Source organism: Leopardus geoffroyi, chromosome C3 (assembly GCF_018350155.1).
Source record: "Leopardus geoffroyi isolate Oge1 chromosome C3, O.geoffroyi_Oge1_pat1.0, whole genome shotgun sequence".
Classification (NCBI taxonomy): Eukaryota; Metazoa; Chordata; class Mammalia; order Carnivora; family Felidae; genus Leopardus; species Leopardus geoffroyi.
The window spans coordinates 79,472,664-79,489,088 of record NC_059338.1 but is presented as its reverse complement, the minus strand read 5'-3'; the positions used below and the strand labels follow the sequence as shown (position 1 = coordinate 79,489,088).

The following is a 16,425-nucleotide window of genomic DNA, read 5'->3' as shown; positions in this document are numbered from 1 at the left end:
ACAAGTTAAGGTGGGGAGCAGAGAGAGAGGGAGACACAGAATCCGAAGCAGGCTCCAGGCTCCGAGGCATCAGCACAGAGCCCGACGCGGGGCTCGAACTCACGAACCGCGAGATCATGACCTGAGCAGAAGTCAGACGCTCAGCTGACTGAGCCACCTGGGCGCCCCATCCTATTCTCTTTATTCTTGTGTGTGTGAGCCTTTACAAGAATCCCCTTACTGTCATTTTAGTGAGATTTGTGATAAGAACAGAGAGTAAGCATGTGAGTTTAATATGCCATCTTTAATTGGAAACTCTCGATCTGTTGTATCTACCCTAATCTTCATATTTCATAGATACAACAAATCTCTCTCTAAATAATATATAATTTCTTTCTTCCCCTGTGTAGTTATACTGCGAGATAAAGTGAAGAACTTTTATACTCGCCTGCCATTCCAAAAACTGACGGGGATTTCCATTAGAAACAAAGTGCCCATGTCTGAAAAATCCATTTCCAATGGGTAAGCTACTTCTGTCCTCTCAAATCTTTATTGTTAAGACTTTTCTGCTTCCATAAGAAGGTGACTTAATATCAACTAAAGACACATACATAAGAAACTGTAAAACCCAACGCAAAGAGTGGAAAGGTAATGAGGAGGTGACCATATCTAAAAACCGTGGCTAAGTTACTGATACTAAACACAAAATTTAGCCATGCTCATCCAGGCATCTGACACAAAAGGGAGACACTGACCCGTGTCTTATCAATTAACAGATATTATCAGGTGTTGTAATAAACTTGATCAGCAAAGTCTCACTATGCTGTGTGCAAAATCTGGAGAGAAGGTAGAACTTCTAACAAGCTCATAAGCTTATCAGGAATTTTAATTTGTTTGATATATTATTTTTAAAAGTATGTTATTATATATTTAGGTAGTTAGCTGTTATTTAGTTGTTTTACTTGAAGGTGATGTTTCTCTCAGCCTAGTCTTTGATCCCACCCATCAGAATCACCAAGAGGATGTTTTGCAAACTACATTCCTGGGTCCTTTCCTGGACCTACTGAATCAGCATTTCCTGGGATGGGGCTCAAGAATCTGAATTTTAAGTAAAATTCTCCTCCTGGTGATTCTTTTCTACTTTAGAATTCGAGAGTCATTGGCCTATGAACTGTTGGTTTATGAAGTGTTTCTGATTTATGAAACTGTGTCATGTTGCTGGTGGTTGAGATCTGCTTTTGAAGGGGCGCCCGGGGGGCTCAGTCGGTTAAGCATCCAACTTCAGCTCAGGTTGCGATCTCACGGTTTGTGAGTTCAAGCCCCTCATCGGGCTCTCTACTATCAGCACAGAGCCCACTTTGGATCCTCTGTCCCCCTCTCTCTACCCCTCTCTCCCACACTCTCTCAAAAATAAATGAACACTTAAAAAATTTTTTTTTAATGTTAATTTATTTTTGAGAGAGAGACAGAGCATGAGAGGGGGAGGGGCAGAGAGAGGGACACACAGAATCCAAAGCGGGCTCTAGGCTCCAAGCTGTCAACACAGAGCCTGATGCGGGGCTCGAAGCCACGAACCTCGAGATCATGACCTGAGCCAAAGTTGGATGCTCAACCAACTGAGCCACCCATGTGCTCCTAAAAGGACATTAAAAAAAGAAAAAAAGATCTGCTTTTGAAAATGGACTTAAAAGGATGATATGGGGTAGGCTGTCTTGAGATCTGGCAGGGCACTGCTTGCAATGCTGGGGCAGGGTCAGAGAGAGAGGGTTGGAACCAGAGATAGACGCCATACTGGTGCTGGGGACTCAGAGAAGGATGGTTTGATGGGCAGCACGTCATCCAGGCTGGAGCTCAGCACTGGGCTACCAAGAGAGGAAAACACAGTGGTGGGTGGGCAGGTGGGCAGGACTCTGGGAGAGGGAGCCACGGGGCAGGTGGTCCACAGCCATCAGGGCAGAGTTGCAGTCAGCATTGGAAAAATCGTCCAAGACACAGAGGCTTTGTGCACCACAATGCGAGTTGAGTTCAGGGGCTCCTAAGACAAAGAAGGAAAGTGGCAAGAATGAGGCAGTTTGCCCCCACCGAAAAGGAGCTGAGGGGTTGAGTGAGCTCTCTCGAGTCAAGGACGAGCGATCAGAACTGGGACAGGCAGTCAGGGTGAGGGGAGTTAGAGCTGAGCCCAGGAGCATTGGCTTGGAGCCACTACGTTTCTCCAGGACTGGTCCTAGAAGCTGAGGGAGGGGTCTAGCAGCCACACTGGGTTATCCGGCAAAGTAGGTCCCGAGACGGGGCCTGGATACGCTGACCCAGCAAACCAGAGTGTGATTAGCCAACATTACACAGCACATATGAAGGGAAGCTGGGTCAGGGGAAATGTGCCGGTCTTTGCTGACAGACATCTGGTTGGATCACTATGACCGCAAGCCCATGGGGTCTCCCATTTCTGAAGATGCCTTCTCTACCCTGTCTTCCTTTCCCCAGAGCCCAAAGCCGAACTTTCTCACATTCAGGATGCTGGGTGAGCTTGGCTTAGAGACCGGCACATAACAGGCACAGAATAAATGCTTGATGAAAGAATGAGCCAATGAATGAAAGACGCCAAGACTATGTTCCTGAGAAAAGAGTAGAATTTTGTTTTTATTTAAAAAAATATTTTTTAATTAAAAAAAATTTTTTTATTTAGTTTTGAGACAGAGGGAGGCAGAGCATGAGCAGGGGAGGGGCAGAGAGAGAGAGGGAGACACACAATCCGAAGCAGGCTCCAGGATCTGGGCTGTCAGCACAGAGCCCGACGCGGGGCTCGAACTCACGGAGTGTGAGATCGCGACCTGAGCTGAAGTTGGACGCTCAACCGACTGAGCCACCCAGGCGCCCCTAGAATTTTATTTTTAGAAGGACCCTCAAAGCTAGGAATCCACTCATGCATACTGGCCACAGCACCCCCACTTTACGGAGTTATGAGGAAAGGAACTCCCGGAAGTAAAAATGACTGTAATTCGGTAGGTCCTGGGCCACTCACAAAACCCCTCTTGCCTGCTCTTTCTTTCCTCGTGCCAGCTTCTTCGAATGTGAACGGCTGTGCGATGCGGACCCGTGCTGTACTGGCTTTGGCTTTCTAAACGTGTCCCAGCTAAAAGGTAAGAGCGAGAGCGACTCCGCCTGCCTGAGCCCAGCACTTGGCAGCCTGGAAAACATGCTCCCACATCTGCTCTTTTTGGGGTGGATGGGGAGGTGCCGTCCTTGTTCACACATGGGAAGTGGGGGCCTGGGAGGGGCGGTGGCTAATACATGGAACAGCCGGCCGGACGTGGCTCCTGGCCCACCGCCCGGGGAACCTTGACACGGCACTTTGCCTGGCTCACATGGCCTCCTTCTAGGCTCCCAGCTCATCTCTCAAGATGCGGCTCAGGCAGCTTGGTGGGATGAACTCTGCATCCATCCATATGACCTGAATTTAAAACTGGATTCAGTGCCTTGCTAGTGATGTGATCCAGGAAAACCCACTTAATCCCAGAGCGTCTCCGCATCCCTCACGTGCAAATGGAAATACAAATCCCCCTCACGGGACTGTGTGAGGATCGAGTGACGGGATGCCAGCAGAGACCAGCCCTGGGCGCGTGGCGGGCGCCCCATCAGGATAAGCTCCCTCCATCCCTGCGCTCTGAGACAAGCTCGTTGCAGTACCCGGGTTTTCACCGGTGGCTAAGATCGTGCCTGGAGTCTGGTAGAGCACCCCAGGCGCCTGCTGGAGGATGGGTTTGCAGGATTTCCCTCATTCAGTTAGCAGTCTTCCCTCATGATCGTCCTTCTGGTCCTGGTTACTCCTTTGCTCCAGGAGGAGAGGTGGCGTGCTTGACTCTGAACAGCCTGGGACTTCAGACGTGCAGTGAGGAAAATGGAGGAACCTGGCGCATTTTGGACTGTGGCTCCCCTGACACTGAGGTCCGCACCTATCCCTTTGGATGGTACCAGAAACCTGGTGAGTCACCCGCCCCTTCTGGCTGCGTGGCTGTCTTCGGTTGGCTGCCTGCCAACCATGTATTAGGATGATGTCCTTGGGCTGGGAAGTAGACCAGCCGGGATTCGTCGGGTCCAAGTGACAGAAATCGATCCTATAGAACTTCAGCAGGAAGGGAATTTATCTGTTACTGATAGACTCAAAGCAAAGATGACTCACCTGGTCTCAGCGACCGGGATGTATTTAGCAGGAATGAATGGACAGTGTCTCCATCATCAGACTTTGGTTGTTGTAGTCAAGCTTTAAATTCAAGGGAGAGAGTTTGGCCCAGCTTGGGCTCTGTGCCCTCCCACTGCCAGAGGGAGGGTGGGGCAGCCCGAGTGATGTCCTCTCAAGACGGTATGCACAGTGGGAGAGAGGAGGGTCTTCAAAGTATGGTTAAGGTGCTGTTGCTTGGCACTCTGCCAAGTTCCCTTGTGTTTTTTTTTTTGGAACTTGTCAATTAGGGTAATGGAACACACGGCAGTCTTGGGGAGGGAGAGGGGGACACTGGTGTGTATTTGACGATGTACATGGAGTTCGGATTTCCGGGTCAAGGCAGCGTTGCCCCAGCGTGGGCACTTCATACATATGTGCTGATTGTATCCCAGCCCGTTTGGGGAGCTCAGTTTGAAATCGGCGAATGAACGAATGGATGGTCCGCATGGTATGATGGAGAAGCTCTGTACTCAAATGAAGAGATACGAGTGTCTTCCCAGCTCTGCCATCTACTGTATGTTTGTCTTTTGGAAAGTCTTCCCTTGCGTCTGTTTCTCTGTTGGTAGAACAGTGATTGAGACTCACTCTGGTCCCGTCAGCTCCTACCTTCCCGGTGTTTCTAGGTGCGGGTACAGTTGGGGAACAGTGGGGAGCTGCCTGGAGACTGGGCACGTTCACCCCGTGTCCCGGAAGCAAATCCAGAAGGATGTGCCGGGTACAAAAAGATTGAAAACCCCCTCGGAGTAGGTGTCCAATGGAGAGGCTGAGATGAGGTTCGTTATCTCCAATCATGGCTTCCTCCCTCGTTTCAGAGCCAATATAGGACTGATGCTGGCCCTGCCAGGGCACTTGTCCTGGAAATGGGACTCATGGAATGGGCAGTTTGGAGGAATCTTCGAGATCTATAACTTGGATCTCTACACCCTTCACCCAATGCAACGCGTTGCCCCAAAGAGGAAAGGAGGGGAAAACTGGTATTACGTGTCTGCTGCGTGCCTGCACATGCCGGGGCTTCTACGGGGGCACGGAATTGAATACCCATGAGCGGGGTGTTCTCTCCTCCATTTCGAGATGAGGAGAGGGTGGCATAGGAAGTTGGAGCTACTAAGCCCCAAACCACACAGCTAGAGTCAGGCTGCAAGGCCAGAGCTGGTGACCCTAGATGTCACTCTTCTCCGTTTCCACGTTGCTGGCAGGTCTTTCCCATCCCGTGAGTGATTGGATGTGACAATGTCCAGACCCTTTGACCGGTTTTCCCCTAACTCAATTAACTAATAAGCAATTTATTAACACATTGAAAAAACAATAAAACTAATAAGCTAAGAGACCAAACCCGTCAGTGGTGTGGCCTCTTGCTCCAAAGCTGTATCCAACTTGAAGGGGCTGGGATGGGGCTCCGTGGTAGAATCTGGCCCCGGCCCTTGTCCCTGAGCCTACTAACCCCTGAGGCATTCCTTGGCTTTCGGGCAGATTTATGTGGAGTTAATGGTTAGCAGGCTGAATGGAATCTTCCCCGCTGATGTCTACCTTGAGCATCTTGTGACTGATCCTTGATCTGAATTCACTGGGGGTCAGGGTCATGCTTTTAATTTTATTTTAACATCCTGATTTATTTTAGGAAAAACATCAGGGTTGTATGATGACATAGCCTCACTGGGTTTCTATTTAGAGCAGAATGTTCCATATAGGCTTTAACTCACAGGGACAGGGGAGAAGTGAATGCTTGCTTAACACTACGGCCCCCCGGGAGACCCCAGGGCCAGCCCTGCGTATTTCGGGGGCTTCGAAATGGAACCCTTCGTCTTCAGAGCTTCCCCGCCCGTCTCTCCTCTCATCCCCCCTCCCATCTCCTCACCCCGCAGAAGACTGAAAAATGTCTTTCTCGAGAATCTTCATCTGGCTCAGGGAAGACTTGGGTAAAAAGAAGCTTAAGATATAAATCATTTGTTCAGAAATATCATGGGAATCGGACCAGGGCATTACAACGTCATGGCAGGAGGTGGCAGAGAGAAGAACCCAAGGTGCTCATTGTCCCAGTTCATTCCATCTGTTCTGTTTCTTTTCATCGGACGGCACAGACCCCTAGCTTTTTCCAATATATATTTTGTGGGGTCAGGCTGGGGACTCAGAGTTCTGTCCAGAAACTGCGGGCCGGGGAATTAAAAATGCACAGCGGTGCTCTCTTTCAAAGGACACTGACTGAGCATTGACCATGCCCAGGGCCTCTGGTGTTACTAATCAGCCTGTATTCATCGGACTCTTTCTGTGTGCCTGGCTGGATAAAGCATTTATAAGCCTTATCTCATCTAATCTTCACAAATGCTGTTAGATAAGGAAAGGGAGGTTCAGAGAGGTTAAGTCACTTGCTCAAGGCTACACAGGAATCACATCTTATTCAGACCCAACCACATAACATAATGATTCAGTCAGTCAGAAAGACCTAGGTCTGAGCTCTGACTCTGTCATATGCCCACCTGAACCATGAAGGGTGGAAAGGACCCTAATCTCCTCTCAATCAGTTTTGGCACACGCAGCGTAAGTTTTTATGGAGGAATTCTTGCAAAGAATTTCCATAATAGGCTTTGCCTTTGCTTCAGATCCATGGCTTGGCCTTTTAGTCTGTTGACATCTATATTGAGTGTTGACCACAGGCCCCAGATTAGACTCCAGGCTGAGAGCCAGAGACGAGAAGCATAACCCAGGACCCGTTTCTGAAGAACCGCCCCTGAGGCAGGGGAAGGGAAGTGATACTCACCGAACTCCTGATACACGTTAAACACCGAGGAAACATGGGAGGTAGAAGGTCCTGCCTGCAGAGGGTTTAGCTGGGCTGAGGGGCCGGATGCAAGAGAAATGGAACATTTCTTAAGCGCTTACTATATGTCAGAAACCACCTTAGAGTGCTTTTTTCCCCTGTATTAATTTGCTAACCCCTGTGAAATGGGCTGTATTCCTATCCTCCTGCGAGGAGGTAATTATTCTCTCTGCAAGCAGAGATGTAGCTGAGGTTCCCGTAGGGGCTGCACAACGGTGGGGTCAGGGGGCTTCTGGAGCACGAAAGGGGAAGAGAATTCTGTTCTACAAGGGATTATGCAAAAGTGTCTCCAGGGATAAAGGAGAGTGGGCTGATGGGAGCAGTGACCACTGTGTGGGGACAGGCAGCAGGCTACGGAGGTGGGGTGGGCCAGGGTCCTGCCCTCACAGCCCTCAGAGTTTCAGAGACCCGCACACACAGGCAATGGGGCAGTCACAGCATAACGATGGTGCCAGGCTATTCACAGAACAAAGGCCAGGAGAGAGGCACAAACCTGTCTGGGAGCACCAACAGGGGGTCCCAGAGAGCCCACGGCAATGCACTATAGGACTCTGCGGTCCACATTGAGTAGAAAGTTCCATGTGTTGGTGCAGAACAGAGGCTCAGGCTGAGAGAGTGTGAATGCAGAAGAGGCTGTTCACGGGCCTGCCCCAGCAGGAGGGCCCAGGGAGCACGCCCGCTTCGCCCGCTTCGCAGCCAGGGTGGGAGTGGCCAGTGCTGCTCTGTGGTCGAGCAGTGCCCCAGAGCCCCGGCTTTTCTGGAAAGGGTGGGCCCCCGGGGCTCTCGTACCTTCCCTTTGCTCTTTAAAGAGAACGAAGGCTGCCCGTTCTCTCCGCAGCTGTGCATGGCTGGCAAGCGGGGCAGGGTCTCTGGTTTCTTGATAAAGTCAAATGTGGCTTCTAAAAAAAACAGTCGAAGCCACACAGTTCCTGCTAAGCAAATGCACTTGGACCTTGCAGCAATTCTAGATGAGGGAACATAACCTGGGTAGGAAATGAAAAGCCCATGCAATTAGGCCTGTCTGCAATCCACATCGAAACTACCACATGGAGGTAGGGTTACTGAATGGCCCACTCTCTGTCCTCATTTGCGTCCTGCCCACAGCTCCTGCCAAGCGCTCAGTGCCAGGTTGGCTCCAGGCACCAGGCTGGCATTTCACAACAACATCTTCTTTAGTCCCCAAGCACCCCTGACGAGATAGGGCCTACTGTGAACCCCATTCTGTGCTGTGCTGGCCAATATTTCACAGCTGGCGAGGGCGAGTGGAAGCCCTGATTTGTGGCGGTTGCCACTTGCCGTGGTGGAAATGTCCCCACCATGGCCACCAACTTGCTCTGTCTTACCCAAAAAGCAAAACCCTATTAAGAAATACTGCTGAGGGGGTGAGAAAGGGTAAGTAATGCAATAGCAGTAGAGCCACGTGATCTGTTGTCTGCTGAGATGAGCTGCTGGGTGGTGCTCCCTGGTGGTGCTCGCTGAGATGAGCTGCTGGGTGATGCTCCCTGGTGGTGCTCGCTGAGGTGAGCCGCTGGGTGGAGCTCCCTGGTGGTGCTCGCTGAGATGAGCCGCTGGGTGGTGCTCCCTGGTGGTGCTCGCTGAGATGAGCCGCTGGGTGGTGCTCCCTGGGAATGTGCTGCGGCTTGCCTACTGGTTCTCATGGTGTCAGAAATTTCTATAGTTACTGGTGATTAGTTAGTACCATGAAATAAATGTCTACTATATGTATACCATATGCATTCTTTACAACACAACATGATACAATACAGTACAATTCAATGCAATGTTATAGCATAAATGTTTCCTGTGTAAGCTGAGCTCACTTTGCATTTCAAGATACATTTCCGGAAGCAGAATTGCTGGGTTCAAGGGTGAGAACAATTGAATGCCCTGGATATAGATGGTCTAGTTGTTCTCCAAAGTCTGCGTCAACTCTCAGGATCTTTGCTCTGAGAACCGCTCTCTTCCAGGAAAGACAGATATTTAAACAGGCCAGCCACACTGGCCCACTGGGTGCAGCGGAGCATGGCCGTGGTTAGTAATTCTGAGCATTGCTTGAGGAGCTCCCAGAATGTTAGATGACCGACGACACCGTAGCTCAGTGGTCCTTAAAGTGTGTCCTCGGACCAGCAGCTTCGGTGTCACCTGGGAATTTGTTAGAGAGGCCAGATTTCAGGGAGCCCCCCAGACCTGCTGAATCAGACACTGTGGGGGTGGGGCTGGCTCAGGGTTGTTACCAAGCCTGGGAACCAGGGCCTTAGAATGACTCGGGGGGAACAGGTGTTTCCAGGCAGGTGGAACCATACCAAAAAAAAAAAAAAAAACAAAAAACAAAACAAAACAAAAAAAACAATACAACTGGAGGTTCTAGAACCAAGAGAGGCTGGGTTATGGCTCACCTGACCAAAGTGAAGAAGGCAGGGGACAGGCAACACCTTACGGACCAGACTAGATTGTGACTCTAATGCATGCTTTTTATGGAGGGAGAATAGGACAGCAGTGTGTCACCGTAGAAGGGCAATGTTAAGAGCGGATAATGGTCAGCATTTATTGAGTGCCTGCCTACTGTATACCCAAAGCTTTACGCGTATCAACTCATCTAAAGCTCACGAGCCTGAGAGAGGTATTGTTGTAAGCCCTTTTTACAGACAAGGACGTTGAGGACAGGGAGGCGAGATAACTTCTGGAGGGCACAGAGAAGGAAGAGGCCAAGCCAGTTTGCCCTGGGCAGTTGACCCCTGAGCCCTGCCCTTGACTGCTGACCATGCCCCCAGCAGCTGAGCATGCAAGGAGATCCTGGTTTGGGCCGCTGGGAGAGCATAATGATGAAACTTTCGATCTGTTCAGTAAGGGGAGGGGAAGAAGATAATTAGCACTTATGGACCATCTGCCGGGTGTGCGGGTTTCTCTGTAATTTTTACAACATCCTCATTTTGTCAATGCCGAAATTGGGTCTAGAAAAAGTCAGATGACTGGTCCTTCCACGCTGCTTCTAAGTGGCACATGGAGACTCGGGCCCAGGTCTGTCTGCATAAAGTCTGTGCCCTGTCCCCCCCGCTAACCTGCCTGCCAGGAGCACCTGTCATTTACTGGGCTCTTGCCCTGTGCCTGGCACTACGTGATCTCCTGTCATCCTCACGTGATTCCCAAGGTGGGTCGTATTGTCCCATTGCGCACGTGTGGAAACATGGGGTTAAGTGCCTCGCCCAAGTGAACGGAGTCGGAAAGTGACGGCTGTAAGCACACGTACCGTCCTCTGCCTGTCCCCAGAACATGGCCGGACTCTACCTGCTCAGCCCCCGGCCTCATTGCTGGCTTTGGTCAGCGACCTGTGTGCAGATGAGGGATGTGTCCCTCGTAGGCAGAAGCTACAGAAAAGAACGACGTTTTCTGCATTCGCTTTCCCTGCCTCAGTGTTGTTGAAGCGGGGGGGTGTGGGGGAGCCTTCCTCCCCCCGGGCCCTGGGGGGACGACACAGAGCCAAGCCCCATCCCGCCTACGGAGGACGCATGGTGCAAGACAGAGGCCACCCTGGGTGGTGGCGGCTTTAAGCCGCTGAGATGTGATTGTCACCTCGGCCCAACCTAGCCCATCCTGACCAGTTCAGGGTGTCTCGGGGGCTGAACGCAGCCCGTCTGCCTTCCAGGTCCGATTTTGCCATTACTGCCATGAGCCTCTGTTGACACCTTTGAGGGTGGAGGGGACCTAACCGGCTGCCTCTCTTCTTCTTTTCAGTTGCTCAGAACGATGCTCCCAGTTTTTGCCCCTTGGAGGTTCTGCCTTTCCTCCCCGAGAAAGGTAAGTTGTCTTTTCAGCTTCTCTCAGGAGAGATCCACCTTGCTTTTCCTTCTTCTCCTCTCTCTCTTAGTTTCGCCCCGTCGTTGAGAGCTCGCCTGGGCCTCTCACGCTCATTGATTTGAGCTCCTGGCAACTGCACACACGCATAGATGGGGCCCTGCTGGCCCCACGCCCATTTCACAGATGAGGAAACCGACTCCCAGTGAATAAACGCCTTGGCCAATAGTGCAGTCAATTGGAGGCAGAGGAGGGCTGGGTCCCGTGCCTGCAAGTTTCATCCCGAGGGTTGTTCTCGCCCTGTCCAGGAGTGGCGAGACCTGCACGGTCCCAGGCCAATGTCAAGTACTGTGGCTAAGTGCTGGGAAGTAGAGGCTCACAGCCCTCAGTGCACTGGGTGGCACGGGGACATCTGAGGCGGGGCCCTGAGCCCGGGAGCATGGCCCAGACTGAGGCTGCCGCCCCCTCCCCCCGCCCCCCGCCCCCACCATGCCCCGTCTGGTCACGAGGCAGCAGGAAGTGCAGGCAGGTGGGCGCAGTGGTTTCTGGAGGCGGGTGAGCTGGGAGTGGTGCCGGAGAGCGAGGGCCTGGATGCAGGGCCCTGTTCTGCCTTCTCTGAGTCAGGAAATGACTCGAAGGGCCCAAGCGACGTTAATTCCTGCCCTGTGACATGATGTCTGAGGAGCTCCAGACATCTGTCATTACAGTGCTGGCTGAAGAGACAGAATATAGAGCTTGTGTAGGAAGGAATCATTTAGCCAAGGCCGCGGCTAAAAGTATACATGTCCTCAGCCCATGTTGTTTCTTCCACCTGGTTCAAAGAGCTAACTTCGGAGATCATACACACACACACACACACACACACACACATTTTCTGCACAGTCTATACAGAATTCTCTCTGTGTCTAAACCCTTGGAGACTTTATGTCTAGGACTTTGACATAGGACTAGAAAGTGTCAGCTTTCTAAAGTGCTGTGACATAGGAGTTGCCATTGTCACGTCACGAATGGCGGAGGGGGTGCTTCGACCAAGCAGGGGACACGTATCCCAACCAGACTTTGATCAAAGTGGATATTGAGGTTTATCAAGATAACGTAAAGACAACTGAAATGATCACATCGTCTCCAGAGATTCAGGGTTTAGGAAAACCCGACCGGTTCCTTGTCCCACGTCTACCGCCTGCCATTTCTGCTTCCAGAGGCTATTGTGGTTAACTCTTACAGCTGTGTTTTTCTCGCCCTGGCCTCTCCCTTTCTACCTTACACCCAAATCCTGCTACTCCTCGATTTGTCAATCTGGGAAGTGACTGTGGGGTTCCTTCCTGTCTTGATAGGTGAGGAGTCGAGGTTCTCTTGTAGCACCCTTTTTCAATTTTCCTTCTTTGTCTCCAACATCTAGTCTTGTCAAGACTTGGGGTCAAAACAAGAGTATTTTTGTTCCGTCCATGGGCATGTGGCTCACTGGGGAGCCCCAGGGAGCAAGAGGGATCTCCCGTTGCCGTCACCAATCACAGGCTGGTGGGCAGCGGACCCTCCTGTCTTTGTCCCGTGTTCCACCCCTGCCTTCCATGGTACACCCCCCCCCCCGCCTTCTTGGGCTTCTTGGGGTGCCCGTGAAACACACAGGTCGGGTCCGTACCTGCTCTGCAGGAACCTGGAGTGTTAGCTCCTCTGTGCTGACGTGTCCATCAACACACCTCCCTCTTCTTTGCCCCACTGAAAAATTTGTCGAAGTGTCTTATCTGCTGTTTGCCCGTTCTTGTTTTCTCTTGTCATCTTTGTGGGTCTAGACTTTTTAAATTCGTTGTCTTCATTTTTGTGGGAGGGAGAGAAGAGACGTGAGCCTCATTGAATTAAATGCGACCGTGTAATCTTTTCCGAAACGTTTCAACGTGTTTTGTCCGTTTTGTCCTTTGTCCCGCACCAAGCACTTGATCTTCGCACAGATCTCAAGAGACAGGTCCTCTTTTACTATCAGTTAGTTGTGGAATGTTCGAACCATGCGGAAATAGAGGAGAGAAAAAATCACAAGAGTTATTTAGAAGTCATTTAGAAGTCATGTGGGTTCAAACATTGATTTATTTGCTTCTGATCTCCTCAGGCTTTCCTGTGGTCTGAAGTACTTGTAATCTCTCTACAATGTTACTCTTTCATTGTTTACCTAACAGAGCATCAGGTATATATTTCCAAATTGTTACTTGTCTCTTTGAATAATGCATTCACCATGCATCTATCCATTCATTCATTCATTCATTCATTCCTCTGTCCACATTCCTACTTTCGTGATGCTCCGCATCTGGTGAGGAAGACGCAGACAAAAACGGGCCAGTGTTGTCAGCTTCCGCATTTCACACTGCCCTTCACTAACTTGCACTATTTTTGGGCATTTGATTGTTTATGACTCCTCGTCATTATGAAAATACCATAATGAGCACCTGGGTCCATAAAGCTCTTCCGAATGTCCAGGTTACTTCCCGGGGGACACATTCTCCAAAGCAGAGTTACTGGGTTCGACCACTTTATATTTTAAGACTCTAGCTTTGTGTTGCCACATTAGTCTCCAAGGTCGTTTCTAGTGATATCCTCACTAGCAGTGAGTTCGTTTTCCCATCTTGGAAATCTTGAATCCAAGATTGGAATCTTTCTCATTACAAAAGTGTTACTTGTTCAGCGCGTAGATAAAGAATGCTCCAGGATCTGCATGTCAAATGCATACTCTTAGATACAAACAAATCAAAGTGTGAACACCTTCAGGGGCTTTTGCGGTGCTTCTGCTCTGTTTTTCCCCTCCCCCCCTGATAATTAGTATTCCTGGGACTTGAATTACCAACACAAGGGAGCAAAGGATGTAGAGTTTCGCATCCCCCTTCACACATGCAGTCTGTGGATCTGAGTTGAAGTTTCCAAGGCAGAATGACATGTCACAGGCTTCTGAAACAAGTGCGATTTTGACAAGTGCGATTTGAAAGCAGGAGGGACGTCGGAGTGTGCGTTCCATCTGGGCTCAGAGTTCCCAAATTGGCGTGGAGAGTCTGGGTATGTTCCTCTGAAGGCAGTCAAGCGAGGGCACAATGCCGCCCCCGGGGTATTGATATGTGAGCGTGATTCTGACACGGATTGTGCGTGCGTGAGTGCGTGTGCGTGCACACACATGCGTGTGTTCCCCATGTGTATGCAAAATGCTCATCTTTACGCACTTCCTATCCAGAGAGGAAAGGAAATATTTATTAAACACCAAACATTTTACAAATCCTTTAGTGCTCATCAGAAAGTTAGATGGTGGCAAGGTCTGTTTCTCAAATAAGGGAGCTGAGGATCCGAGAGGTTAAATGAACCCCTGGGATTTGAGCCCACCCTCCAAGTTACACAAGAACATCTGGTTTTGAGTTTCTGGAAAGGGTGGCAGAGGTACACTTCCAGCCCTAGGCTTGTCCGGACATCTACCGCTTGGCCTTGTGTCTTGTGATGAGTTGGTGTGCATTAAGCCACTCATTCAAAGCCTCTTGGAAGAAAGATTCTGATGCACTGATGGGTCAGTGGGGGTGAGGGGAAGGGGAAGGTGACTTCTGAGCTCTCACAAGTCGGGGAGGCTTCTAACACGCTAGGTGGTTTGAAGATGGCAGGAGTTTGTCCCATGGCCAAGTTTCAGTACGCCTTTCCCTCAGAGAGAGTGGTTTCTGTGTGCAAAGGCCCAGGGGCATGAAACAGCCTGGGGCGTTCAGACATTGGAGACATTTCCATATGGTGGGCTTAGGCTCATCAGTGAGATGAGGCAGAAGGGCCGTAGGGAAAGGCTTTCGCTTGAGCACAGGGCTGGCAGGAGACTCTGTACTGAGTTTGGCACTAGACCTTGGTACGATGACCTGGGGTGGGGGCGGGTGAACGTGGCAGGGAGCTCTAGGGCGGACGAGTTGGAGAAACGTGTTAGGGCCAAACAGCTCGTCCTTCCCTTCAGTTTAGTTCCTCTCCATGCATATGTCTCTGCCAGCCACTTTTCGGGTCCCGGATTCTGAATTTTCACTTACATTCCAGAAAAGGCGCTGTGCTGGGGGCCAGAGGTCTTGACTGCAAGGACAAGGGCCGGCCTTCTAGTTGGCAGAAAGGCACAGGAAGTCAGAATTGAAGGAGCTGAGCCACTTACCACAGTGGGGGCCTCGGGAAGCCTCCCCCAGATTCACCGCAGACAGACAGGGAAAGTACCAGAGTGCATCACGGCCACATTGCGACATAGAGAAGGAGCATACGTTCGTCAGATGTCACGGGGGGAAAAGGAAGCATCCTGGGTAGAGGGAGGTGTGCAAAGAGAAGCCCAAAGGTGTGCATCAGTGCGGCACATGGTGAAATAGAAAGAGAAGTCATTTAGGACTGCAAGGCCAGCGAGGGGCAGGGAGAGGCCAGATGGGGGACGGGGGCCAGAAGCTAGGTGCCTCGGCTGCCACAATTCCCTGAAGGCCTTTACACAGTTGCACACTGAGCTTTCAGACTGTTCAAAAGCCCTCCTTTGGGGCTGTAAGGGGAATGCGTTGGTGGACAGACAAGCTCGATTTTGAGAAAACGTGCACAGGCGTGTTATCTGTATATAGAATACCATTTTACTCTCTGGGGGAAGTTTTGTACATTTTTAAAAACCAGTGAAACAGGAAAGCTGTCATTTCTTTATACAAGAAGATGTCCGTTGCTTCTTAAAAGACCAAGCAATCCAGAGAGGACGTTCAGGGTCAGCAGGAATCACCTTCTCAGAGGCAGGAGCCCACTGTAGGTGCCTCAATCTCCCCCTCTCCCGCCTGCCCAGACACCGGATCTTCCGCGGGCTTATTCCCACGACAACTGATATGTCGCTTTTTATCTACCATTTCAGAAGCACTTGCTCAGAGGTGCCGCTGAAGCAAATTGAGTATTTGGATTGCCCACCAGGGGAAAACACGGATTATGAATCTTTGAAAATCCGTATCTGTCTTCTCAGTTCATTTTACCCCGAGACACTTCAAAATGCCCCTTAGAAAATGCTCCCGGCTCTCGAGTGGGAGCCCCCCTTGGAGCGGCAGGTATGATACAGTTTGCTCCCTGCGGGGAGAAAGGTGCCTCCTTGATGTTGGCCCCAGCCCAGCCCTCCAGCTCCTCTCCTCACCGCCTCCCTCCCCGAGCTCAGGGACAACTACAAGCCTGAATTCCAGGTGATGGAAGTGTCTGCACGGACAGTCTTTCAGGCCACACAACTACCGTCCATCAACTTCGCCTCGCTGTGCCAGTGGGGTGCTGGAATTCGGTTGATCTTTTCTGCGAATGTTTTCTATTAAGCTGGAGAGTGGTGTGATCCTAAAAAATGTGAGTGCTGGCAGGGAGCCTGCACATCTTCTAAGTGAGGGAAGCATCGGGACATGGCCCGGCCACGGGCTTTGAAGTCGGTCCATGCAGCTCCCAGTCCTCTTCTAGGTCTTTCTCAGCCTGGCGATGCCTCTGTTTGCCTCTCTGAAAGGGGGGCATGATGGTAGAAAACAAGAGAGATGAATCTAGTGGGCTTGTGCTGAAGAAAAAGTACAAGGCTCCGCACGGAACCTGATAAAGGGTGAGTGTTTAAGAAATGTCGGCGATAATTCACAAGTCCAAACCCATCTTTCTGTGG

The 16,425-nt window shown here is 50.7% G+C and overlaps 1 protein-coding gene across 1 annotated transcript in view; it reads left to right on the top strand.

Moving 5' to 3' along the window:
• Positions 1–16,425, top strand: part of TG (thyroglobulin) — a 253,327-nt gene that overhangs the window by 93,160 nt on the left and 143,742 nt on the right. The window contains exons 32-35 of the mRNA XM_045453613.1: positions 390–501; positions 3,037–3,116; positions 3,815–3,958; positions 10,743–10,805. Of these exons, the coding sequence (XP_045309569.1) occupies positions 390–501; positions 3,037–3,116; positions 3,815–3,958; positions 10,743–10,805 (399 nt within the window). The remainder of the gene's footprint in view (positions 1–389; positions 502–3,036; positions 3,117–3,814; positions 3,959–10,742; positions 10,806–16,425) is intronic.